Here is a 25192-nt window from a genome sequence, read left to right as displayed (position 1 = left end):
GCTTGGCCGCCGCGGAACCGAGGACCGGCCGGCGACGAAGGCGCCGCGGAGCGGTGGAAGCCGCGACCCGCCCGGCGGGGTGGGAGTGTTCCAGGGAAGCTGGCTAAGCTAGTCAGCGCTCCGAGTGAGTTGGTTAGTTGGGATAGTTGGCTAGCTGGTTAGTTTGTTAGTTAGCTAGTTAGCCCTCGCACGGCGCTGTCGGCGCGGACGTGGCGGAGTTACGTAACGACCGCCGCCTCCCTGCGGCTGTTCGGACCGGCCTGTGCTGCGGTAACGCGGGCTCCGGCTCCGGCTCTGAAATGGGTCAGAGCGGCCATTAGCAGATCCGCTGGAAAGTGGAGCAGGTGGGACGTCACGATCTGGTCCTGGAATCCTTAACTTGCACACGTGACCTCTGACCCTCCAGCCTGGCCATGTGACCCCGTGATTTGGGCTCTGCAGTGACGTTCCCCAGTTGGTTGATTCATTCTTTCCCCCGGTTCCCAGCGACTGGCCGGCACTGGCGCTCTGACTCCGGCGAGTCCTTCACATCTGGAGATGTTTTTGCTCCTGTTTTTATGGACCAGCCGCTGTGGAACGGCGTCCAGATCCTCAGTTCTAGACCATTCCGTCAAAACTCGGCGTCTCCAGACTGGCCTGCTGCTCCTTTAGATGTAGTTTATTGTTCTGAAATATGTGCATTATGGGCCATTATGGAGCCACCTTCTAAAATCCCCTTGATTCTCTTCCGCTGTAGAGATGTTTGACGTCTTCTAGGCTGGACATTTCTTTGTAGGCTTTGCTCGCATGAGGAAGCGGAGACTAATCGCTTCTCCCCGCAGAGTCGCCTGGAGCTGCTGAGTGTGTGGAAACGTGCGGGCGTGGTTCCATGCGATCAATGTGACTGATTACCCAACGCTGATGGCTGATCGGCTGATAGCGGCGCTCCGTTCCTGTCCACCTGCTTCTGGATCCCATGTAGTCCGATGGGCCGCGTCTGAGTGGCTGACTTTTTGAGACTTGAGGGAACCCTTCTCGTGGTTGACGTTTACATTTCCGGCATTTACCAGACGCCCTTAACCCTGGAGACACTCAGGGTTAAGTGTCTTGCTCAGGGACACAATGGTAGTAAGTGGGTTTTGAACCTGGGTCTTCTGGTTCATAGGCGGTTGTGTTACCATCAGGATACTACCAGGTCCTGTAGTCGTTGTGCATTTGCAGCCAGGACTGATGCGAGTGAACTTGTCACCTTTATGACTTGAGGGTCCACTTGCAGGGGACTTTTAAAGGTCCCCTGACATGAAAATGTGACTCTTTGTGAGATGGCGATAGGTGTAAAGAGTGCTTTGGTCATTTTGCTTCACCACTCAGATGATCTGATGTGGAATTTGTCCCTTATGACATCCTCCTCCTCCTCATTAGCATTTAAAGCTACAGACGGTGAAAAGTGGCTCTAATTCTGCACCAAGACGTCAGATACAGAATCAGGGGACCAACAAGACCGATATAAATGTCGGGGGACGTTTAAACCCGCCAGTTGAATGGACGCAGGACTCGTGTACAGTAAACCAGCCACAACCGATTATTTCCTTCCACATGCCGCCTTGCTGGGCTCTGAGCTCCGGTATAATTGGAGCTTGCGTTGGTTGGTACGGTTCGAAAAAGCCGCCTCTTGCGTATGGGAAGGAAGACGTGCAAGCCTTCAGAGAACCGCGGTTTTAGGTCCGTAGAAAGGAAAGATTATGATTTATTTTGGGAATCTATGTCATCAAAACTGGGGTGGAGGAGAAGAGGGTTTTTTTTTTTCGGTCTGAGGTGAACGCGTCAACAGCGTGGTGCTGAGAAAGAGACACACTTCCTGTGTGTGTCTCTTGCCACTTCCTGTGGCCCTTTATCGCATCAGCATCATCCTTCAGACGTTTACAGCAGGAGGAGATGAGAAGTAACCAGATGTGCGGGCGAGGTGTCCATCTTCACTCGCTACGACGTGAACGGAACTGTTGACTCTCATCCTGTGGAGCGTTCTCCGGTGACGGTGACGATATGGCCCCCTTACACACGGTGCTACGGGGGTTGTTGAAGTTTCAGATTCTCTTTCCCGCATGTGTCCATCAGCCACGCCCACTGAAGAGCACTGGGCCATTAAGCGCTTAGCGTATGGAATTCAATCATGATAATCGGGGCTGTTAGACGTCTGTGTGGCTTCCGTTAATCCGATTACGCTCTTGTCATCGTACGTTAGCAGGAAGCGCGTTGACTGGAACGAATCTGTCAATCTGCTGAATGTCAATGACTGGACTCTCACTCTCTTTATAATAAAAAACTCTTTAAAAACATGATATAAAATTCCTGTTGGATTCCTTGTCATTTTCACCGATCTGATTCTTTTGTTTTAGTAATAAGCTGATTGGTAAAAATGGGTGTGGCTTAGCCTGGCTGTATTAAAATCTTACTGATTTTCCTGCGTTGGGTTGACCAATGAAAGCCCGGTTGTACGAGCTATGAATCTGCGTACGGGTTGGGTCACCTTGCCAGACTGGGCTTATTGAGTGCATGTCGTCCCGCGGTGAACTCCGCTGAATTTCACGCGTTGACCTTTTCTCCTTGTTTTTATGGTTTTTATTGCAGGACTCTCTGCCGCCCCCCTCCATCAACCCAGCCAGTCATGGACGCCCCAGCAGAGGAGGAGCCAACCCCCTGCAATATAGCCCAACCTGCTGGCCCAGGCTCCGCCCCCAGCCCACAGAGTGACGCGGTGACCAATGAGCTCCAAGAGCTGTCTCTGCAGCCCGTCCCCAACCTGCTGCCCATCCACGAGCGGAAGAATGGTAAGCATGCCAGAAGCTCCATTTTACACTATGGAACATGGTAATAATGTGAAGAATTACGGTCCGTTGGAAGGGCAGAACGTGCCGCGGGCTTGTTTATGGCATCCAGACCTGGAAGCAGGTCTGCCAGGTTCCTCTCAGCGGAACAGGTTTATTTGGGGAATCGGTGCATTTACTGCTGATTCCACAACAGCGGATGGTGGGTGGGGCTGCGAGTGGGTAAGACACCCTTTTATGAACCAGAAGAACACACAGTCCCATTTTCAAATGTACGAGCAAGACCTTTAACCCTGAGTGTCTCCGGTGGGGGGACTGTCCCTGTCACTACTGACTGTAAGGTGCTCTGGACTGTCAGAACTTTGGGTGCGACTCTACAGGTATCTGCCAGTACGGTTCACAGTTCCGTTACGTAAAGAGAACAACACGAGCGTTATTTTCTTGTTTTAGCTGGAGTGCCACAGTAGGTGTGTTAAAACGTATTTTTAATAGACAGATATGAAAGTTGTGTTGTGTGGTGGGCGGAGCCATCAGCTGCTTTACTGTAGTCGGGTTACATGCCGCCGCTGGAACTGGGTTTCCGTGAACCTTCACTGGCCTCACGAGTCGATTCTTCCATTTGACCGCGATTATCAATACCTCGATATCGATGCATCGCGATGAATCCTATAAATTTCCCTACAGTGTCACCTGACGTTTTCAAAAACAAGTTAAGGTCTCGTACACGCTCGGTTTACCCGGGCGTGGCAGAACTGAGGTGAGCATAATAAAAAGAGCGAGATGCTCTTCCTTCCCTGCATTTACATTTCCAGCATTTACCAGACGCCCTTATACAGAGCGACTTAAAACCAGTAGTTACAGGGACAGTCCCCCCCTGGAGACACTCAGGATTAAGTGTCTTGCTCAGCGACACGATGGTAGTAAGTGGGGTTTGAACCTGGGTCTTCTGGCTCATAGGCGAGTGTGTTACCCGCTAGGCCACTAGCCCCAGTGCATGCTTCATCAGAGTCTCCTCCACTACACACCGACCCGAAGCCGTAAACGGCAGAACACGGACCGCTTTTCTGCTCAGACAGACCCACGCAAAATAATACGTGTGGTTTTCTGAGCTCCTGGTAAGAGTGTAATGTCGTGATGTAGATCTCTGGACACTCAGAGACGGTAAAGATCAGCTTTTCCTCCATTCCCGCTTTGTGTGTGTGTGTGTGTGTGTGTGTGTTTTGATAATACGATTTGATTATACGATTCATTTCAACGTGCCAGAATGGCGATTTAAGATGGAAATCTCAGCGTTTCTCTCCGCGTCATTTCCACCAGGGTGAGAGGGGTGAGTGGGTGGAGCCAAAACAGTGATTGGACATTAACTAGAGTGGAGGGGCTCTGGTGACGTCCGCTGTTCTGGGGCCGTAGGAGAGGACCTCACCAGAACGGGCGAACATGTCACTGGACCGTTCTGGACCAATTTCAGAAGCAGAATCCCACGGTTCATCAAGGCGCATTGCACCATGCACAGCTGACCAAACTTCACCCCTATTCAGAAAAGTCCAGATATAAACGTCATGCATGTCGTAATCCAGTCCATGTGCTGCTACCTTTCGCCAGTGAAGCGTGTGTATTATAAATAATACACCGCACGGTGCGCCCGAGATGCCAGATATCAGATGGTGCGGCCGAACCCGCAGCGTATCGCACTTGATGACAGCGGACACGCTAAAAAAAAAAAAGAAAACCCCTTCAGCTTCAGCTGCCGCTTTGTTCCGTTGCTAAGCAACGCCGTTCTGCCAGAAGCAGGCACGACTTGCTGCGTTATACCGTGTTATATAATCCATGGATCTCATCGCTTTTCTTCTGTTCTCGGCCAGTGCAGATTTAAGCAGGAGGTTGCCGGTGTTGGGGGTGGAGGTTGCCGGTGTTGGGGGTGGAGGTTGCCGGTGTTGGTGCTGGAGGTTGCCGGGGTTGGTGCAGGAGGTTGCCGGGGTTGGTGCAGGAGGTTGCCGGGGTTGGTGCAGGAGGTTGGTGCAGGAGGTTGGTGCAGGAGGTTGGTGCAGGAGGTTGGTGCAGGAGGTTGGTGCAGGAGGTTGGTGCAGGAGGTTGGTGCAGGAGGTTGCCGGTGTTGGTGCAGGAGGTTGGTGCAGGAGGTTGCCGGTGTTGGTGCAGGAGGTTGCCGGTGTTGGTGCAGGAGGTTGCCGGTGTTTGTGGTGGAGGTTGCCGGTGTTTGTGGTGGAGGTTGCCGGTGTTTGTGGTGGAGGTTGCCGGTGTTTGTGCTGGAGGTTGCCGGTGTTTGTGCTGGAGGTTGCCGGTGTTGGTGCTGGAGGTTGCCGGTGTTTGTGCTGGAGGTTGCCGGTGTTTGTGCTGGAGGTTGCCGGTGTTGGTGCAGGAGGTTGCCGGTGTTGGTGCAGGAGGTTGGTGCAGGAGGTTGCCGGTGTTGGTGCAGGAGGTTGCCGGTGTTGGTGCAGGAGGTTGCCGGAGGTGCTGAGTGGAGATGAGTAGGGGATGAGGACGCAGAGTAGATCCAGAGTTCACTTTTAAACAAGTTGTCTAGTCAGACTGAAAATGACAGACTGACCTCAGGTCAGGAATAAGAACTACTTTCTCGTTATTATGAACCTTCATCATTAATATGTTCTAATACTCAATTCTGACACGTTCTGTCAACTCATGAGTCTCATCTTACATGCTTCAAAACTAGCAGTACAACTTTTTAACTTGAAATTGCACTCTCCAAACCATCTGTCACGTGGTAGTAGCCTAGTGGGTAACACACTCGCCTATGAACCAGAAGGGTTCGAATCCCACTTACTACCATTGTGTCCCTGAGCAAGACACTTAACCCTAAGTTGCTCCAGGGAGACTGTCCCTGTAACTACTGATTGTAAGTCGCTCTGGATAAGGACGTCTGGTAAATACTGTAAATGTAAATGTTTGACTTGGAGGCCGAGAGTAGAACCCGACTCCGACCCCCAACTACACCGACACAAAGTGTGGAACAGACCTGAACGTTACTGTCTTCCTGCAGCCCAGCTTCTTACAACAGCATTAAAAAGTGTGTGTAAAGGTCTATAAAGGGATTATTGTTACGGTTTTTTTTAAATAATTTATTTTAAGTGAACGTGGGCCAGAGGCGCAGTCACCCTCCTCGGCATCAGCGCATGTGACGTGAGGAGCGAAGTTGGGGCGCAATGGAAGAACCTGTTAGAGATACGGGCGCAGTTAATCATGCTGAGGAGCTACTGCCCCCTGGTGGCTACACCAGGTCCTGTAACGCCAGGGTTCCACCTGGCGAGGCTTGTCTGCTTTTTCTAGGATTTGGGGACGATCGTCTTCGTGCATCTAGACCCGAACTCCGTATGCAGCACGTTAGTCTTGTAAGCATTACCCATGGTGCACTGGAACCACGTCCCCTCTGCGGAGATGATAGGCCGTCTGTCCTTGAGAAACTCAAGCCGCTGGTGGTGCAGGTGATCCGGAGATGAATATAGCCCGTCCGACCAGCTGGACCTGCTATTTTCGAAGCAGCTCCCCACCCCGGAGAGGTGGAGTTCATCTGAGACTTGTTTACAGCTCAAAATGCCGCCCGCCTGCTGCTGGTTCAATAACTGGGATCTCCTGCAGTGCCATGGCGTACGTGGTCCAGCTTCCTGTATTCTTCTCAGAAGCAAAATGGAAAAGCGTCTGCAAAGTAAAGTAAAGTAGAGCAAAATAAGTAGAGAAATGGCCGCTTGCTACGGAGAGTTGAAATTAATAGTACAATCGATGCATCGCGCCGCAGACGTGGACTTTTCTACATATGTCATTTAGATGTCTAAGAAAGACATAAGAAAGTCTGTTTTAAAAGTAGCGCTGGTAGGGGCTGCCTGACCTCAGGGGATGCGGGAACGGAGAAATAGCAAACGTCATGTGACCATGTAGAAAACGTATGGGGTTCATCGCGATGCATCGCTAATCGAATCGTAAGGCCAGTGAAGGTTCGCACCTCGACTGCTTGCTGGGTTATGTTGTAGAGGCGGAGCCCACCCAGCAGCGTTTGTTGGTGTGAAAAGTGGGCCTAGCGGTTAAGGAAGCGGCCCCCGTGATCAGAAGGTTGCCGGTTCGAAATCCCGACCCGCCAAGGTGCCACTGCGGTCCCCTCACACTGCTCCCTGGCGCCTGTCATGGTGCCCAATGCTCACCAAGGATGACGGGTTAAATACGAGGGACACGTGTCACCGTGTGCTGCAGTTTTAGTCCAGTGTCATGGTCTACATTACGTGTCCATTATGATGCTACTGGTCCATTTGAAGATCCCTGAAGCTTCAGTCGTCGCTGTGGTGGTTGTTCACATAGAGCCTGTATATGCTTGAAATTGCTGTTGTGCACAATCTTAAACTTTTTGTAATAAATTGGAGAAAATTTGATATTTTTATTTTTTTAATTATTATCATGAACCTCAATTTGTTTGTATGGCAGCACAATCAGAACTCGTGTCATTGGAATTAGAATTTGTCGCTAATGTGTGTTACTAATTACAACGATTGAGGTGCTGCACTCTATAGAAACCAAATTTTGTGTTTTATATATATATATTATATATATATATAACACACCACACACACACACACACACAACGGATAAAGCCACGGGGTGAACAACCCACACGCATCAGGCAAACCCAGTCCGAGTGACGGATCTGGAGCAGCAGCTTGTCCACTGTGATACAGACTCTCCGGCAATCCCACACACTCTCATCCCCCCTCTCCCTCTCTCTCTCTCTCTACTCTCCTCCCCCCCCCCTTCTCAGCAGTCCATGATCGTTGTTGCAAGCAGCTGATGGTTTCCTCTGCAGCAACTCCGAGCCGATATGCAACCTGCTTGGTTTTGTAGTTTTCTTCTGAAAGTACCTGCTGACAAGTACTTTAGGTGAAGGACCAATTTTAATCTTTTTTTTTTTTTTTTTTTTTTTTTTTTTTTTTTTCTATCAGAAAAGCAAATTGTGGGACTTGCTGGGGTGAGAAGTTTCTTTGTCCCGGTTTGATTACAATGCTGGACACCAACCCCTGTCTTCGTCTCGCCCCGCCTCTTTCGGGCCTCCTCCTATCGGCAGTGGCATGGAGAAGAACCAGGAGGGCAGCTGGGGTAGCGAGCGACATGCCTGTCAGAGTCTCAGGGAAGGTGGGACACGTTCGACACGCATGCATGCTCGTTCACCGCGTTGCATGTAGAATCCCGCCGGTCTGGTTTCGCCGTGGTCCCGGCCATGCGGCGCAGTAGAAAGACCCCTGGACGGCGTCCAGCGCCTCTGGCCAAATGGACCCAGGGACCCTGGTGGCACCTCTGAGCCAGGTACAGGAAGGGAGGGGGCGGAGCTCCAGAGAAACGTGTTCTGGTACCGGTCAGAATAGCGCTGATCTGAAGGTGCTCAGAGGTTAAGAGTGTTGACACTGGCAGATGATGGTGTCTGGATGGACGTCAGCAGCAAAATCTCTAATGCCCTCCTTCATCTTCTCTGCTGTTCCAATTACATGTTCATTTACCAGACGCCCTTATCCAGAGCGACTTAGTCAGTAGTTACAGGGACAGGGTTAAGTGTCCACAATGGTAGTAAGTGGGGTTTGAACCTGGGTCTCCTGGTTCACAGGCGAGTGTGTTACCCACTAGGCTACTACCACCATCACAATTATTCTGTTTGTGCAGATTTAATGAGTTTGTAATTGATATTTATTACTATGATCGTGATTTGAAACCTTTGCATCCATATAGCACATTTTTGGACTGAAATCTTTCACCTCATATAACACACATGCTCGCAGTGTCCTTCTCCAAGAGAGACCATGACCTGCTCCTGGCCTGAAACCCTGGACAGCGCCCTGAAAGCCCACGCTGGCTCTGCAGGGGAAATGCGAGACTGGGGGGGGTGAGGTGTCACCCGTGTCCCCTGGGAAAGGAGCAGGACCATGGGCACGGGAGCCGGGAGCTTTAGGTTTCTTCTGCGTGGGCAGTTCCATGTCGTTTACAGTAATAATCCCAATAACTCATCTGCTGCGGCCGGGCGGGTCGTGTTTCCTGCCGCAATTAGAACCCTGCAGCAGCAGGGAGGGGAGAGGAGGTCGTCCGGTGCGTTTCACGTCGGGGAGGAGGAACGGCGTGGAACCCTGCAGCTGGGAGATGGTGCTGCTGGAGTACACCATGCAGAAGAGCGACGAGACTGAAGCGTTCCTCCAAGCTGCTGAATCTGGGTGGCGGTGCGATGTGGGCGTTCCAGCCCACGCTGCAGAACCAGAATCCTGCCAGATGGTTCTGGACGCAGGCCCTACAACTGACTTCACTTCACCTTCGGCATATGTTACACGTCCCACACACCCTGAAGCACGCCGGAACTGCGGTATTTTATTGGCAAGCAAATGTTCTACGTGCAGCTGTCCAGAAAATCTGATCACCAGAACATTCCAGAACCTAAACCAGTCCTGACTCTTCAAATCATCTGACCCCGCTACTGGTGAGGTTCCATCGGCCAGTTTCCAGCTTCCTTGGTGTGTGGGCTAACGTGGTGTCCTCAATAAAGACCAAGTGCGAATGTATTTCTGTGCCTGCGAATGTGTCGTGTTTCTTCTGTGGTGGTGAGTTTGCATTCTGAAATGGTCTAAAAGTTGCTCCACCTCCTCCTGAGCCGCTACGACGCACTTTGACCTCTGTGATTTGGCATGTTCCTCCTCCTTTGTTCACTTTCGGAGAGGGTACGTCGTTGCTCTCTGCTGCCCCCTGGGGTGGGACAAGATGAGACGTCCATGCTGTTCGTGTTATGGCTCTATTGTTGGTTTATTAATCACATTTTTATTATGGGAGTCGCGCAGATGACGTTACCTCCTCACTTCCTGTTGGAGTTTTGGTGGGTTAGCAGATGGCTGGGAGAGAAAGACTAAGCGATGGTTGCTTATATATAATATAATAGAATATAATCATGTTTTTGTCTGTTCTACTTGGTACTTGTACTATATTGACTGGCCTAAATTGAACTGCATTACTAAATAAGACCAAAGTAAGATTTTCTTCTCAACACTAATACTAATACTCCAACTTTTAGTGGATGGAAACTTGACGAGACTAAAATGAGTCTGATGAAGTCTAAAACGGCAGCTGGACGCGAAGACCAAACCAAAACTAAAATAGACAGGCGTCCGAGAACAGCTACGGTGGGTGGTCTGTGTGATCTCCAGCAGGGCTCGTGCGGTAAATGCTCTTTCGTACCCATCCTCTCCGTATGATTCGCGTTTTTAATTATCGAGAGAGAGATGCGAAAACGGATGCTGAGGAGGTGAAGAACGGAGACTTTTTAAACGCCGTGCTTGTCGGGTTCTGCCCGGCTCGGGCCAGGTCTGGTCTCCATGGCGTTCGGCACTTTCTGAAGCGTGGGCCGCAGCCCCTCTTGTGAAACATCGTTGCCGAAGTGCAGAAGCTGTCTCCACCAGAATCTACGCTCAGAGCGTCGCAGTGCGCCCTTGATCGTTTGACCTCTGGCCCACCTGGTCTGGTCTGCGGTTCCTGGGCTCTGTTGAAGCCACTTGCTGAGGGGACGTGTTAAATTAGCAAGGCTCTCTGACCAAGTGACAAGTGGACGAACTGAGCCCTGCTCCCCGTGACTCCGTGTTGTTCTGTTTCGGCGCTGTTCGGCCAGCTCCTGCTGTCTGTGGTGGTGGAGATGCAGTGAACCTGCTGCCTTGTGGTCCCTGTGCTGTGCGGCATGTACGGTTCTCTTGTTTTTTTTTTGGTGGCGTTACAATCTCTGCCTGTAAGATTTAGGAGAGAAATGACATTAAGATGCCAGCGGCCGCGCGGACGTGTTTTGTTGGAACCGTGTAGTAAACGAAGTCGTGCACGGCGTGCCGATACTTCCTGCAGACACTTCCTGTTTCAGTGTAAAACCTCCCACCATGCCGCCCCTCCCTCTTCTTCCTCCTCGTCGGCTTTCTGTGGCCCCTCCCTGATCAACAAGCTCGCCATCATCAGTCCAGAAAAAAGTTTTAAAAGTTTGAGAAGATCGTGTCGAGCAGCATGGATACTTTGCAGAAATGACCGGTGTCGTTTCGTGGTTCCTTCGTGGTATGCTGGTATGTGCTGGATGTGTTATGACACGTTATTATTTCCGTGACGAGGATCTACTACTACTTTTTAATTGCTCCTTCCCCTTTTTTTGACACTCTGCCTTCTCCTCCTGTTTGCAGTCCTCCAACTCAAGCTTCAGCAGAGAAGAACCCGCGAGGAGCTGGTCAGCCAGGGGATCATGCCACGTGAGTATCTCTCAACCCAACCCTATCAGCCCTGTGCTGTCCATGCTCATGTCGGATTGGATGGGGGTTCCACCAGGACCTGTTTTTGGGCCATTTTACCTCGACTACCATGCATGTTGCATGGCAACAAACGATCGATGACTTGACTTGCTGAGAAAGTCTCTGCCGAAGTAGAATTTCCGGCCGCTGGTTATTTGGACCTTTTTCAGGTAAAAATTCTGCACGTTCTGTAAAGTAATCAGTGGCGCTGCCTTCTGACGTGGACGTAGATCGTTTCAACCCGAGCCTGACAGACGTGCGGCTTTCTTTCCACTCGAAACCGGCGGTTGCTTCATCCTGCCCAGATGCCGGTTTGGTTTGTAGATTACGATGAATCAAGCTCACTTCCTTTGCCTCGTTTAACCTACATTCCCTCGTGCGTTGTTAGCGGGGCGGGCACGCTCATCAGGAAACTAGCCAACTCGTCAAATTCGTGGTGGTTGACGCTCACGTCTCGCCACCTTTTTTTTTTATGAACAAGCGTTGGCCACTCGAGGTCCGTGTGAAGAGTCGAGTCTCCTGTTGGCCCATGACACCGTGCTGAAGTGCAAACCCCCGTTATGTGGGCGACCGGGCTTTGCTTTGAGGAGGCAAGATGTTTGGGTCAGGGCGGGAGTCCGTGGCGAAGCACGGAGGCGGTGGAGGTGCTCAGAATCCAACACACACCCACACAAACGGTACATATTTCACTGAGGAAATGCCCTTTAGCATCCGCTGTTCATTAACTGCTAACAAGCACTGAGCTATTTACACTAACGGGGTTTTCAAATTGTGGTTTGAGTCCAAAATGCAGTTTTTAACCAATACAAAGAAAAGAGATCATATCCAAGCAGGTTTAAATCCCAGGGGGGTGCGAGAACTTTTGCAGCAGTAGCTCCATCGATGTACATCAATTTCTCTCCTTTAACAAACATCCCTCTACACACAGGCGTTCTGAGATCGAGTTTTTTTTAAATATTATAATTGTATGTAGAATTTTTTCTGGTTTCAATTTTTTATTAATGATGTTAATTATTGTCCTCGTCCCGAGTATTATTACTGTAAGTCTGTACAGGTGAACAGTTCTCTGTTTTTTAAACTGTGCTTTACAAATAAATATATTATTATTATTATTAGCATATCTAATGTACCGTAAGAATTGATACGTTGGCCATTTTACTCCTCGCAGATGTTGCTTATGGCAGTGGTGGCCTAGCGAGGTGCCACTGAGCAGAGCACCGTCCCCACACACTGCTCCCCGGGCGCCTGTCATGGTGCCCACTGTCACCAAGGGTGATGGTTAAAGGACACATTTCACCGTGACACCATGTGCTGTATAATGACAGTTACTTTCACTTTACTTTCACTTTCAATAATGCCCCTCTTGATGGATGTTTGTGAAAGTTTCTCTCCTTTTGAGGCAATTTATAATTTTATTAAGGTGTCCATTTTACATGTTGAAGCTTGTTGCATCTCTAGACCTGGGTCTAGACCTCCTCCTTTATTTTGCTCCTTCCTGCTGCCTTGACAGGACTCCTTGTGAGGAGTATTGTTGATGGACCCAGACCCCCAGAATCCGTTTGAAATCTTGGTGCTTTTGCAATAGCCACTGCCAACTTCCCCTCCTCTTCAGTTCTGCTTTCTCACAGCAGGCAGAAGCATAGGAGGAGGTCATCAGGGTGGTCAGGAGAGGATCATTGAAATATATTTATACTAATACTTAATACAAATCTCCAGTCTTGGGGCTTGGCTGAATGGAATGATCTGATCTGGTTTGTTTTATTCCTGCAGTCATTTTAGATCATTGCAGTACCGCTCAATACGTTTCATTTTCACTTTCGTTAAGGAGACCCAACAGTAGTGCCTGGTGACTATGGAGGTACCACAGGGTGGTAGTAACCTAGTGGGTAACACACTCGCCTACGAACCAGAAGACCCAGGTTCAAACCCTGAGCAGGACACTTAACCCTGAGTGTCCCCAGGGGGGGGACTGTCCGTGTAACTACTGACTAAGTCGCTCTGGGTAAGGGCATCTGGTAAATACTGTAAAAGATGCTATCGTGTTCTCATTTTTTAATATTTTTTCACCCAGTCGATGGTGTGAAGCAGAAGAAAAAAGGTTCTTGAAATGTAGTCGTGTGCATGAGGTGCTAAAACACATATGAAGTCATTTTAGCAGCAACTAAATGCTAGAATTAGTGCTGTTTCCTGCACGGGAGAAGCTTTTTGAAAGTATGCGTTACCCCCAGCAGATCAGGTCTGAAATAATAGAATGTTTGGTGAACTTTGTCATCTCACCATGTACAAGACACGAGATTGCGAACCTTCGTGGATACGTGGAAATGGAAAAGAACACACAACACAAAAACATGACAAAGGTCTACCAGAAGTTAGTGAAAGTGTCCGAATCCAGTCCAATCAGGGTTCCAATAGTCACATGCGTCCACCACCAGAAGGTCCTGCAGTGGAAGAAAGTGTCCTGTGTCTGATGCGTCACGTGGTTGGTCTTGGTGCTATGTGTTCATCATCTACCAAAGATCTACTATGGGAAGAAGACAAGCTGGTGGAGGCAGTGTGATTATTCAGAGAGGAACCTTGGTTCCTGTGTTCATGTGGCTGTTCCTGCCCCTGAAGGCAGTAAGCCCTCATCTGATTGAACCTCCAAATTCTCCAGCTCTCAGGCCAATCCAGCTTATGTGGTATGTGCTGGAAAAACAAGTTTCATCCATGGAGGCTCCATCTCACAACTTGCAGCTTCTTGCAGCTTTCCACTGACAACTTCATACCAGATACCCCAGCAGATACCTTCAGAGGCCTCCATGACCAATATTATGGCTGATGGGGGCATGTAAAGGCAGTATTCTTGCTGTTAACATACAGCCGCGGTCCGTACTATGTGCACGTGCTTAAAAATGAACGGAAGTGATATGGTTTTAATACCTAATTAACATAAAAAAACGTAATTTTTTTAGGGGCAGTATTGTAAAAGTGAAGTGATTGTCACTTGTGATACACAGCAGCACAGAACACGGTGCACACGGTGAAATTTGTCCCATCACCCTGAGGGAGCGGTGGCACCATGACAGGCGCACGGGGACGGGACCTCAGTGGTACCTTGGCGGATCGGGATTCTAACCGGCAACCTTCTGATTACGGGGCCGCTTCCTTAACCACTAGGCCACCGCTGACCCATGCTAGGCCACCACTATAAGATTTGCACTCAACAGATGTGGTTTGCTGCCTCGACACTGACTCCTGGTGGTAAGGAGTACACACTACAGAGAACAACACACAGTACAGTATGTCAGCACAAACGTTAACGATGCAACGTTGTACGGATACGTATTTCTTGCTTAAGGGTTATTGAAAATTCCCCAACACAGAACACAAATTATTCCTTTAGATCACCAGACCACAGTAGACCTGAGGAACACTTTTATTAAAGTCCTTACAGCCAAGTTATTGTCTGGTGTTGTCCACACTCATCTCTTCATCCAAATGTCACTTGCGTGACTGACCAGCTGGACTGACTGGGGGTGTAGCTGCACACACACACACACACACACACACACACACACACACACAGTATAGCTATAAAAAGCGACACACTACCAGTTATTTAAAACACAGCCTTCAATATGTCTACTGGATACTTGCATATTGAGGAAATACAGGAAAAAGCTGAATTAAAAATCGTGTGTGTATGCTTTTTATATATATATATATATATATATCTCCACCCCTATTTAGCATTGTCTTGCCACGTTATGGTACATTAGATGATAATAATATTGATTCATGTTCAGACAATTGCATTCATGCTATGACTGGTCTGTGAATGTAGTCATGATTTCCCAGTCATGCCATTTTATTTAAAAATGTCTGCTTCCTGTTACCCTGTGCTGAGCAGGCACAGGAAGTGAAATAAGGAAGAGTGAAAGTGGGGTGTACACACACACACATATATATATATTCCGTACACAGATGAATGAGTGAGCACCACTGTGTGTGAGATGCATGTGTCGGAAAACTATTTTAGGAACTCGCAAGTTCTCTGTGTTAACCGCGCCATCTGGGACGTATCCACGTAACCAAGGAAACAGAAAAGGTCGCGGGGTGATGAGTGGCGGGCCTTCAGCTCTTTGTCCGTCTGACAGGTGGCGCCAGAGAACGCGGTGAAGATCAGAGCCGACGTGGCCGACTGCAGAAAAACGTGCCTTTTTCACTGCCAGCGCACTGTTGCCATGGCGACTCCTAACTCCGCCCTTCCAGTGCTTGGCCCCACCGAGAGTGTGTGGTGTGTGTGAAGTGCCCTGAAGTGAACAGCTGTGTGTGTGTGTGTGTGTGTGTGTGTGTGTGTGTGTGTGTGTGTGTGCACACTGAGGTGAACTGAAGCTTCACTCCACTGTCAGTCTGACCACCGGCACTGAGACCTGGGGGGGTCACGCAACACACAGACACACACTCACACACACACACACACACACACTCTCTCTCTCTCAATTATTTACACCCCCCCCCCGTTCTCATTCACTACATGCATTCTGTTTACACACACACTTGCACGCTCGTTCCACTCGTGGAAACTTGTGTCTCCAGCACCCAGATGATCAGCTTCCCGCCGCGTAGAGACGCTGCTTTTATTTTTAGCTCCCCTGACACCAATATTTGGTGGATCAGAGTCTCCTGCCGAGGTTTTAGTCGCTGGCGTTGTCCTGGCGTGGAAGGCTTGTGAATGAATTTCTGCACGTTCTACAGAAGCCCCGCTTTCCGCTTTTCCTCTGCTGTGTCCCCCCCCAGGAACCCGTCTCCGCATTTGCATTTCTATAATTCGCTCTACAGGCTTTTTGAGATGCATTGAGGCCAAAGCAAATTAAATTCATGAGCTTGTCCTGCAACACAATGAGACGACGCAAATGAAACCTCAGCGCTGGTGAAAATAGAGCTGTGCCGCGGCGTGGGTGTACAACTTCTTCCAGCAAATACTTCTCCAGTAAATAATCCGGCACGTGCGCAATTTAGAAAGGGGGAGCGGGCGGGTGCTAATATATTCTGGGTGAAGTTTATTTTTAAAAAAATCTGATTTCTTAGACCACATTTACATCATTTACCAGACGCCCTTATCCAGAGCGCCTTACAGTCAGTAGTTACAGTGACAGTCCCCCCCCGGAGACACTCAGGGACACGATGGTAGGAAGTGGGGTTTGAACCTGGGTCTTCTGGTTCACAGGCAAGTGTGTTACCCACTAGGCCACTACCAGCCACCCTGTTCCACAGGAAGTTCTTTGCATCTTCAGGGACCTTGATAAGAGAATCCAGGTGTGATGCACGTGTACATTGAACCGTGTGTTCACCCATCACTCGCACCTTTTTCCTGTAACATGTAACGATCCACTCAACGGTTAGCGTGTTTAACCGTATAATCCGGTTCCACGCGATAGCAGCAGAGTACGCCGAGCCGTTGCGAGTAGATTATTTAAAACTTAACGTCTCCTTATCTTCTCATGAAATGTTATATCTGAATGAACTGGTATGGAGTGGTGGTACGTTGCTTTTTACGGTTCAGATGTTGGTCTTCATGTTCTTCTCGTTGCATTTCAGCGTTGAAAAGCCCGGCAGCCTTCCATGAACAGAGACGGAGTTTAGAGCGAGCTCGGGTGAGTGTTCCAACGGGCCGCATTAACACCTCCTCCAGCCCCGCCCGTCATTCACGTGACCCGCATCTCTCCCTGCTTCTCTCCCGCAGACCGAAGACTACCTGAAGAGGAAGATACGCAGTCGGCCGGAGCGGGCGGAGCTGGTTAGGATGCACATTCTAGAGGGTCCGTTTTTAAAATGAGATTGTAGAAAATCACGTCTCTGTATCCACTGACGTTCTGCAGATCTTATTCATGGCATCCGGGCGTCTTGTGTTAATCCACAGAGACGTCAGCAGAACCCTCCCTTCAGGCTAAACAGCTCCAGCTGAAGCGGGCGCGGCTGGCTGACGACCTGAACGACAAAATCTCGCACCGGCCCGGACCCATGGACCTGATCCACAAGAACATCCTGCCAATCCACAGCAGCATCAAACAGGCCATCATAGGTACCTTCACATCAAATACATCATACCTGTTCAAACAGCTACCTGCTCCAGTGGGCGGAGTTAAAGGTGGTCTAGATTGCTGGACCCCTTCATCTACCTGCTCCAGTGGGCGGAGTTAATGGTGGTCTAGATTGCTGGACCTCTTCGCCTGCCTGCTCCAGTGGGCGGAGTTAAAGTTGGTCTAGATTGCTGGACCCCTTCACCTGCCTGCTCCAGTGGGCGGAGTTAAAGGTGGTCTAGATTGCTGGACCCCTTCATCTACCTGCTCCAGTGGGCGGAGTTAAAGGTGGTCTAGATTGCTGGACCCCTTCGCCTGCCTGCTCCAGTGGGCGGAGTTAAAGGTGGTCTAGATTGCTGGACCAATTCACCTGCCTGCTCCAGTGGGCGGAGTTAAAGGTGGTCTAGATTGCTGGACCCCTTCACCTGCCTGCTCCAGTGGGCGGAGTTAAAGGTGGTCTAGATTGCTGGACCCCTTCGCCTGCCTGCTCCAGTGGGCGGAGTTAAAGGTGGTCTAGATTGCTGCATCAGTTGTGAGAAATACACTACTTGTGAATACTTGTTTATACACTAAGATGCGCAATGAAAATAAAAATAATAAAATGAGGAATTGTTGCTAGTCGTTACTTCGAGGTTAAGGTGCAGGGCAAACTTCTAAGTTTTGTAGAGTCAGAATCCCAGATGTAGTTTATGCCCAGCTCCTCATCATCATCATAATCATCATCAGTGCAGCGTAATGACCTCCTGATTAAACTTCCCTCCTGTGCTGCACCCGCAACACCATCAAACAGACTCTTAAATGCACCAGGCTGCTTTACTCTGTCGTAAACACGCCGTCTTGACTGCTTTCAGTAGAGCATCCAAACAAAAACACACACACACACACACACACACACACACACAAACACACATTAAGATCAGGGCAGAGTAAAAATGTGGGGCGTGTGTTTGTATAGCAGTGAGGGAGCCGTTCATTATCTCACCGATTGGGGATTAATGACGCTTAACCCTACAGTTCTGACAGTAAGCACACCTACGCTAATGGTATTTACACACACACACACACACACACACACACACACACACACACAGTGTTTCTGCTGTGGCTTAATGGTCTCTCTTTCTCAGAAACAGAGTTCCCTAAAGTGGCCATCGGGGTGGAGAACTCATCGTTTGACGAGGACAGCAGTGATGCTCTCTCTCCGGACCAGGCCATCAGTCAAGACTCGCCGCTGGGCTCCGCCCCTCTATCATCCCCAACTGAAGCTCTAGCCTTTTGCGGCACCTCTCCAGCACAGGTCTGTTTTTTTATCACCATGTTATGCAGCTAAAAAAAGGTTCTTTCCTCCCCTGATCAGTAATTCCAAGAACCATGATGACGTAGGATGGTCTGACTCTTCTTCATCTGTTCATATCTGTTCAGTATTTGTATTATAAGGCGATTTGTTGAAGAATTCCCTGAAACACTAAAAATTGGGATTTGAACTGGAATGGTCACCTCTGCAGCCCACTAATGACTCCGCCTTCCTGCAGGTCATCTCCAACGTCCCGCCCCCACCGCCGCCTCCACCTCCTCCACCCTCCACTTCTGTCCCCTCCCCATCACTGAATGTGTCCAATGGGACTGCAGCACAGAAGCCGAGCCCTGCACTTATAAAGGTTATTGATAATCACCATCTCAATTTTCTAATACCAAAAATCAGTTGTTTTTTTTTGTTTTTTTCAATATGCTGCGGTCATAATTTATAACGTTAACAGACGCAGGCCAAGTCCACATCAGAACGGTCTGTGCAGAGAGCCAAGAAGTCCAAAGACAGTAAGCCCAAAGTGAAGAAGCTGAAGTACCACCAGTACATCCCACCGGACCAGAAGGCGGAGCGAGAGCCGCCGCCGCAGCTGGACTCCGCCTACGCCAAGATCCTGCACCAGCAGCAGCTCTTCCTGCAGCTGCAGATCATCAGCCAGCAGCAGCAGCACTACAACTACCACACCATCCTGCCTGCTCCACCCAAGTGAGTGTGCAGTTATTTACACATACAGTCAGTAGTTACAGGGACAGTCCCCCCCTGGAGACACGATGGTGGGAAGTGGGGTTTGAACCTGGGTCTTCTGGGTCGCTCATAGGCGAGTGTGATTCACACCAGGCTACTAGCACCACATGTTATATGCTTGTGACTTTGTGGTCATGTATGACTCTTCAGACCCCCGGCAGAGCAACAGCCTGCTCCAACCAACGGTCCCTCCCCCTCCAGAACGACCCCCACGGCCACATCAGCCTTGTCCAATCAGAGCGGCCCCAGCAGACCGGGCATCCATCCTGGGCTGTTGCCTCCTAACCTGGATGAGCTGAAGGTATCTGCTGTGACCTGTAGAAGATGTACGTGTTAAGTTCATTCTGAGCACCAGTACGGCCTCTGGACGCTCTGGCCGCCGCACTCGTGCGGATTTGCGGTGTCTGTTCCGTACTGCGGCCGCGCGTGGAGCCGGGTGAAGGTGATGGGTGTGTCTGCGTGTCCCGACAGGTGGCCGAGCTCAAACACGAGCTCAAGCTGCGAGGCCTGCCCGTCTCCGGCACCAAGAACGACCTCATCGAGCGTCTGAGGAGCTTGCAGGAGCCCCACGGGACCCAGAAGGGCGGCGCCACCACCCAGCCCGCCGCGGGCGGAGTGCCCGTCGTTCACCAGCCACCAGACGCTGGCGTGGTGGTGGCAACTTTCCCATTTGCTACCACTGTCCCAGGGGGAGGGGCCCCAGCACACGTGATGCATTTTGGGGGCTCCTCCTCTCCGCCGGTCTCGCCCGCGACCTCCGATCGCTCGGGGGCGGGGATGAGTCCAGATGAGGCCAGCTGTAACGGGGACGCTTTCGGGGAGATGGTACGGCCCTCCGTACGTTTAATTCACACCAAACAGGCAAAAAGTGATCAATAAAAACCAATATAAGCATTTATCGAGGTGATGAAGTAATAAGTAAGTGATCTTCTGGAACGTTCTTCTCCTGAAGGTGACCTCCCCCCTGACTCAGCTCACGCTGCAGCCCTCTCCCCAGCACCCCTCCATGGTGAAGGAGGAGCTCTCCGGGCCAGCCGCCGCCTCCTGCCGCTTCTCCCGGCTGAGCTCCACCCTCACCGACAAGGACCTGATGCTGCAGGAGAAGGACAAGCAGATCGAGGAGCTGACGCGCATGCTGCTGCAGAAGCAGCGTCTGGTGGAGACCCTGCGCTCGCAGCTGCAGCAGGGCCGCGGGGACCGGCCCACAGACCACGTCGCGGTGAAGGAGGAGCCGCCCGACGTGCCCCGCTGCTGCGTCTCGCCGGTGGAGGCGGTCCGGATCACCATCAAGGAGGAGGTGATGGACGAGGCTGAGGACGGCGTCAAGGCGGTCGTGCCGATGCCTCCACAGCCGAAGGCCCAGACAAAGTCCATGCAGATGCAGCTGGAGATCCTGAGGCTCCAGCAGGCACAGCGGGAGAAGGAGCTTCAACTGGCCAATCAGCAAAAGCAGGAGCAGCAGACGGTTCTGCAGCAGAACCAGCAGAACCTCCAGAGACGTGCACATCAGAGGAAGAAGAAGCAGCCGCAGAAGGTTCTGCAGCCTCCACAGCCGGAAGCTCAGCAGCAGTTACCTTCTCAGCAGGTCTGATCATTTGGACTTCTGCATGGACTTCTTTGGCCAGTCAAGAAGTCCATGATGAAACCAGAAATGTACTTTTCCTAACTATGTCTTTCCCGCGGCGTCTCAGGTGTTTACCAATCAGCAGTCAGGCTCCGCCCCCGCTTTCCCATTGGACATCCTGAAGAACCACCCTGCACACACCCTGGTGAAGGACAGCAACGGGAACCATTTCCTGATAGCCCTGACCAATCACAACGCAGAGACCCCGGGCCCGGGTTCCACGCAGGGCAAAGCGACCAATCACGTCAAGCTGCAGGTACAGCTGCCCTCCGTAAACCCGACATTTTTATGGGAGCTTCTGATGGCGTTTTAAATTTTTTTTTCTATATGTCTTTTCAGAGACTGCTGTCGACGCCCGGTAAGCTGCCCAGCCAGGCGCAGAGCAGGGCAGCCCACTCCAAAAAAGCAGCTGGACATCCAACCAAAAAGGTGCGGAGGTCCTTCAGAGGCTTTTTAAAACGAGAGCGGCCTTCTCTCTGCTTCATAAGTTGCGTTTAATTGTTTAGGCGGGGATTTGTAATTCTCATAATTAAAAGGCTAATATCCCTCATCATTGTGATTAATGTAATATGGGATGTGCCAGATGAGGCTTTTAGCTAATTTGCAGTTTAGTTCATTAAGATTGATCCTGCTCGTTTTTTATTTTTTTCTCTCTCTTTCTTCTTCAAGGGACAAAAGACGGGTCTGCATCTTCCAGCCAATCACATTCAAGCAGCGCCAACATCCATCTCTGCTCCCCCCACCCTCCAGCCTTTCTTTCCCAGCACTGAGTCCACCTCGTCCACAAACCCGACCCCGTCCTCCCCGAGCCAAGCGGTAATTTCTGTCAAAATGTAACAATAAGTAACTTCCCCTATTATTATTTTATTTGCTTTTTATATCGTTCTAATATTGTACCTGAAGTCTCGTTCTGAAATTCAGCCTCGGTGAAGAATTACATTTCCCAGGACGCGCCGTTTTGGTGTCTGTAGCTTTAAAAGCAAATGAGGAGGAGAGAGGCCAATAGAAGTTGAGCGGCCACTCGCGGAAATGACGTCATGAAATGAAAGTGAAGTGATGGTCATTGTGTAACACTGCAGCACAGCACACTGTGACACAGTGAAACATGTCCTCTGTATTTAACCATCACCCTTAGTGATCAGTGGGCTGTGCTTCACACGTTTGGAAGCCATGACAGTTGGTGGAGATAATGTTTTAGGGTAGGGGTGGTATGGGAGCTAACCTTTCCCCTTATGACGTCATAAGGGGACAAATTCCAGATCCGACCGTCTGAGCAGCCGATCTCTGAACGGTGAAGCAGAACGTTCAAAACACTCTTTACACCGACCACCATTTCTAGCCACTGCAGGACCATAGACAGACTAGAGGAACTCGTATTAATGTTAAATCATCTCACAAAGTCACATTTTCATCTCAAAGGATCTTTATTATACATATAAGGCTTCTAGATTTTGTCTTTTGTGTGCTCTTAAAAGCTATAAAACACACACTTACGTATATTGTGTGTGTGTGTGTGTGTGTGTGTGTGTGTGTGCATGCATGTTGCCAAAGCTGCTTATTTATTTGCAGTTGTCTCTGGATTTTTTTTTCGTGGTGAAATCCAGGATATTGGTCGTCTTTGATGTCCTTCTTTTGTCCTTTTCAGGGTAACGTATGTCCAGATCTGGACCAGAACGTCCTGTTCACCCCTCCCTCACCTAAAGACTCCCCCGGCTCTCCTCGTGGAAAGGTATCTGTCGCGGTTCTCCCCGCTTTAACGCGGAATGGCTCTCGTTGTCGTGCTGCTGACGCGTGCTGATTCCCGTTTCAGGAGAACGGCTCCACGCAGCACATGGACGACCTGTTCGACATCCTGATTCAGACCGGAGGTGAGCTTCAGCACCATCAACGCCTGTTTTTATCAACTTTCGTCCTTTATTCTGACTCCTGTGCTGATTTTTTAACATTTTTTTTAGAAATTGCAGATCCAGACCCTGCCCTCTCCAGACTCCGCCCTAATACACCACCAGACCCCGCCGCTTTCTCTCTGTCCCCTCCCACTCCCCCAGAATCCAACACGCCCGCTCAGCCCTCCGACCCACAAACCAGCACCCAGGAAGTGGCCAGCGGTTCAGAGGCCGTCATGGGAAGCGGCCGCCTGGAGGACTTCCTGGAGACCACCACAGGGAAGCCTCTCCTGGGCGTGGAGCCTGGCGGCCCCCCGACGCTCATCGACGACCTGCACAGCGAGATGCTGAGCACCTCCAGCATCCTGGACCACCCGCCCTCGCCTATGGACACCTTCGAGGCAGGCTACTCCCCCCTGCCCCCGGCGCCCGGGCTCGATTTTGGGGACCCCATCCTGGACAGCATGGATTGGCTGGACATCACCATGGGCGGGGGCGGCAGCGAGGTGCCCGGCGTGACGGGCCTCAGCTCCCACGCGCCCCCCAGCCTCTTCTCCACGGACTTCCTGGACGGCCCGGACCTGCAGCTGCAGTGGGACTCGTGCTTATAGTGTAAACGTCCATCCCGTTTTTCTAAAGTTCATACGACTGCCTGCTGACCTGATCTGCTGAAGTAGAGCACTCTGCCGCTTGTCCCCCGCTCACCGAGTCTTTATTCCACGCGTTTAGTTGGGAAGTGCCATACGGGGCGGACGCTAGCAGACGTTCCTGTCAGACGATCACTTTTCCCCGACCTCCCGGCTCCAGTCTCGCTATGCAAAACCATCACGTCTATAAACGTCAAATGAAACGTGAATCTTCTGATTCCTAAATAGGTTTGCATGGCGACCCATGCGTCTGATGTACAGCGTAAAACTCTGTTTCTTTATCTTCACTCGATCCGCACGTTCGGATAAACGCGCGTGCGGTGGTGGTGTTTACGGGCCCTCGGGGGCGGAGCCTCCTGTCTATAAATGCACTTGTTGGTGGGGGGGCGGGTTCTGGAGGCGGTGGAAGCAGAACCGGAGCACTTCAGCAGGCCGGTGAAGACTGAGGGTGGAGGTCGAGGTGATGGGTATCTGGACCTGCGCACACACACACACACACACACACACACACACACACACACACACACACCCCTTCTGAGTGCCACTTGCATGTGTTGTGAAAGGACTGTCAGGATGTCTTGTATGTTTTTTGGACTGCTTGTGTGTGTGTGTGTGTGTGTGTGTGTGTGTGTGTGTGTGTGTGAGAGAGAGAGAGAGAGAGATGGTGTTGGTCCTTTTCTGACATACGACGGCGCTGGTGCCTCTTTTTCCATCAAGCTGGACTCACATGACCAGACAGCTCAACCTTCTCTTCTCTCCACCCTTTCGTCCTTCTCATTGGCTGTCCTAATAAACTGCTGGGTTTGGGGGGCTTGGGATGTACTTTAGGGCTTTGTGCACATATGGACATTTCTATTGTATTTGTTTTTTAAGTAAAGGTGAATGGTTGTCTGGAATAAACAAGATTTCAGTGTTCAGTGTGTGTTTGTGTGTGCACTCACAGCGCTTCAGGTTGTGGAAGAGATCAGGAGTCTGAAAAAGAAAACTGCAGGAGCTTCATCTTAACTTCTTCTTCAGGTAACTTCTCTGTAATTTGTTGCTGCTTAACGAATTAAATTCTAATCACTGCGGTTAAAACAGAACTACTCAAACATTTACTCCTCAACAGTGAGAACAAGTAGAGCCTCAACACCCCAATTTACCGTGACCTCATGAACTCAGATGTTGGGCTGCTTGACCCAAAGCGCAAGTTTATGTGGCATCAGCATGAAATGAAAAGGAGAAGTTATCATAAACATCGTATCAATATTTTATTTCGATCCTGTGTTTCAAATTGTAAATGAGATTTATCAATAATTTCAACCCAGCTTCTGTCTCCATGTTTGGGGCGGGCCTGTTGAATAGACCCGCCCCCCACTGCCGACTGATTAATCATGGAGGCGGAGCCTTCACTTTACTGCAGAGGGTCATCACTTAAGGAAATGAAGGCACCTGAGATCAGCAGCAGAACCACCTCCCACCACCAGGGGGCGCTCTTTTTCCTTTACACCGAGCCGAGGTGAGCCCTATGGCTGGGTTCCTTCTCAGGGCCTCCAGTTTAATTGAGTTCATTATGCGGCGAATGAGAAGATCGATGGTCCTCATCCTTCTAATGCAGAAGGCCGTCAATTCCTGTCCGGCGCCGAGCGGCGTGAGTGGCAGCTGTGAGTTACGGAGCTGACAGGCGCAGGCGGAGCATCTGGACGGCCAGAGCATCGTGTGGGCATGCTTCAGGCTGCTGCACCAGCATGCCCGGCTGACCCCTGCCAAGAATGTGCTCATGCATTAGGCCCACGCCGCTGTTCTCCGACTGGATGTGAAAGTGAAGTGATTGTCACTT

At 50.5% G+C, this 25192-nt stretch overlaps 1 protein-coding gene across 7 annotated transcripts; it reads left to right on the top strand.

Moving 5' to 3' along the window:
• Window positions 1-24290, top strand: LOC114794413 (myocardin-related transcription factor A-like). 7 transcript variants are annotated; one of them, XM_028986945.1, is made up of 18 exons: window positions 1-124; window positions 2608-2807; window positions 11000-11065; window positions 16685-16740; window positions 16830-16905; window positions 17007-17168; window positions 18300-18463; window positions 18699-18824; window positions 18924-19177; window positions 19367-19517; window positions 19688-20041; window positions 20169-20801; window positions 20908-21096; window positions 21180-21269; window positions 21510-21656; window positions 22486-22569; window positions 22651-22708; window positions 22796-24290. In XM_028986945.1, the coding sequence occupies exons 2-18, from the start codon at window positions 2645-2647 to the stop codon at window positions 23335-23337; spliced, it is 3315 nt and encodes a 1104-aa protein (XP_028842778.1). In that variant the 5' UTR covers window positions 1-124; window positions 2608-2644; the 3' UTR covers window positions 23338-24290. The 7 variants fall into 7 exon arrangements, with proteins under 7 accessions (XP_028842778.1, XP_028842773.1, XP_028842774.1 ...); XM_028986940.1 differs by having other exon boundaries at window positions 19688-20053; XM_028986941.1 differs by having other exon boundaries at window positions 18294-18463.
• Window positions 24291-25192: the final 902 nt, after the last annotated feature.

The sequence above is a fragment of the Denticeps clupeoides genome, chromosome 7, assembly GCF_900700375.1.
Source record: "Denticeps clupeoides chromosome 7, fDenClu1.1, whole genome shotgun sequence".
Lineage (NCBI taxonomy): Eukaryota > Metazoa > Chordata > Actinopteri > Clupeiformes > Denticipitidae > Denticeps > Denticeps clupeoides.
The sequence above is the reverse complement of the archived record's forward strand: the minus strand, read 5'-3'. Positions and strand labels throughout refer to the sequence as shown.

Excerpts from the sequence above, each read along its gene's own strand:
- LOC114794413 (XM_028986939.1), top strand. The coding sequence starts at position 2,645 with ATGGACGCCCCAGCAGAGGAGGAGCCAACCCCCTGCAATATAGCCCAA. Across the intron at positions 16,906-17,006 it reads TAGGATGCACATTCTAGAGG|AGACGTCAGCAGAACCCTCC; the intron begins GTCCGTTTTTAA and ends GTTAATCCACAG. Across the intron at positions 19,178-19,366 it reads ATCCTGCCTGCTCCACCCAA|ACCCCCGGCAGAGCAACAGC; the intron begins GTGAGTGTGCAG and ends ATGACTCTTCAG.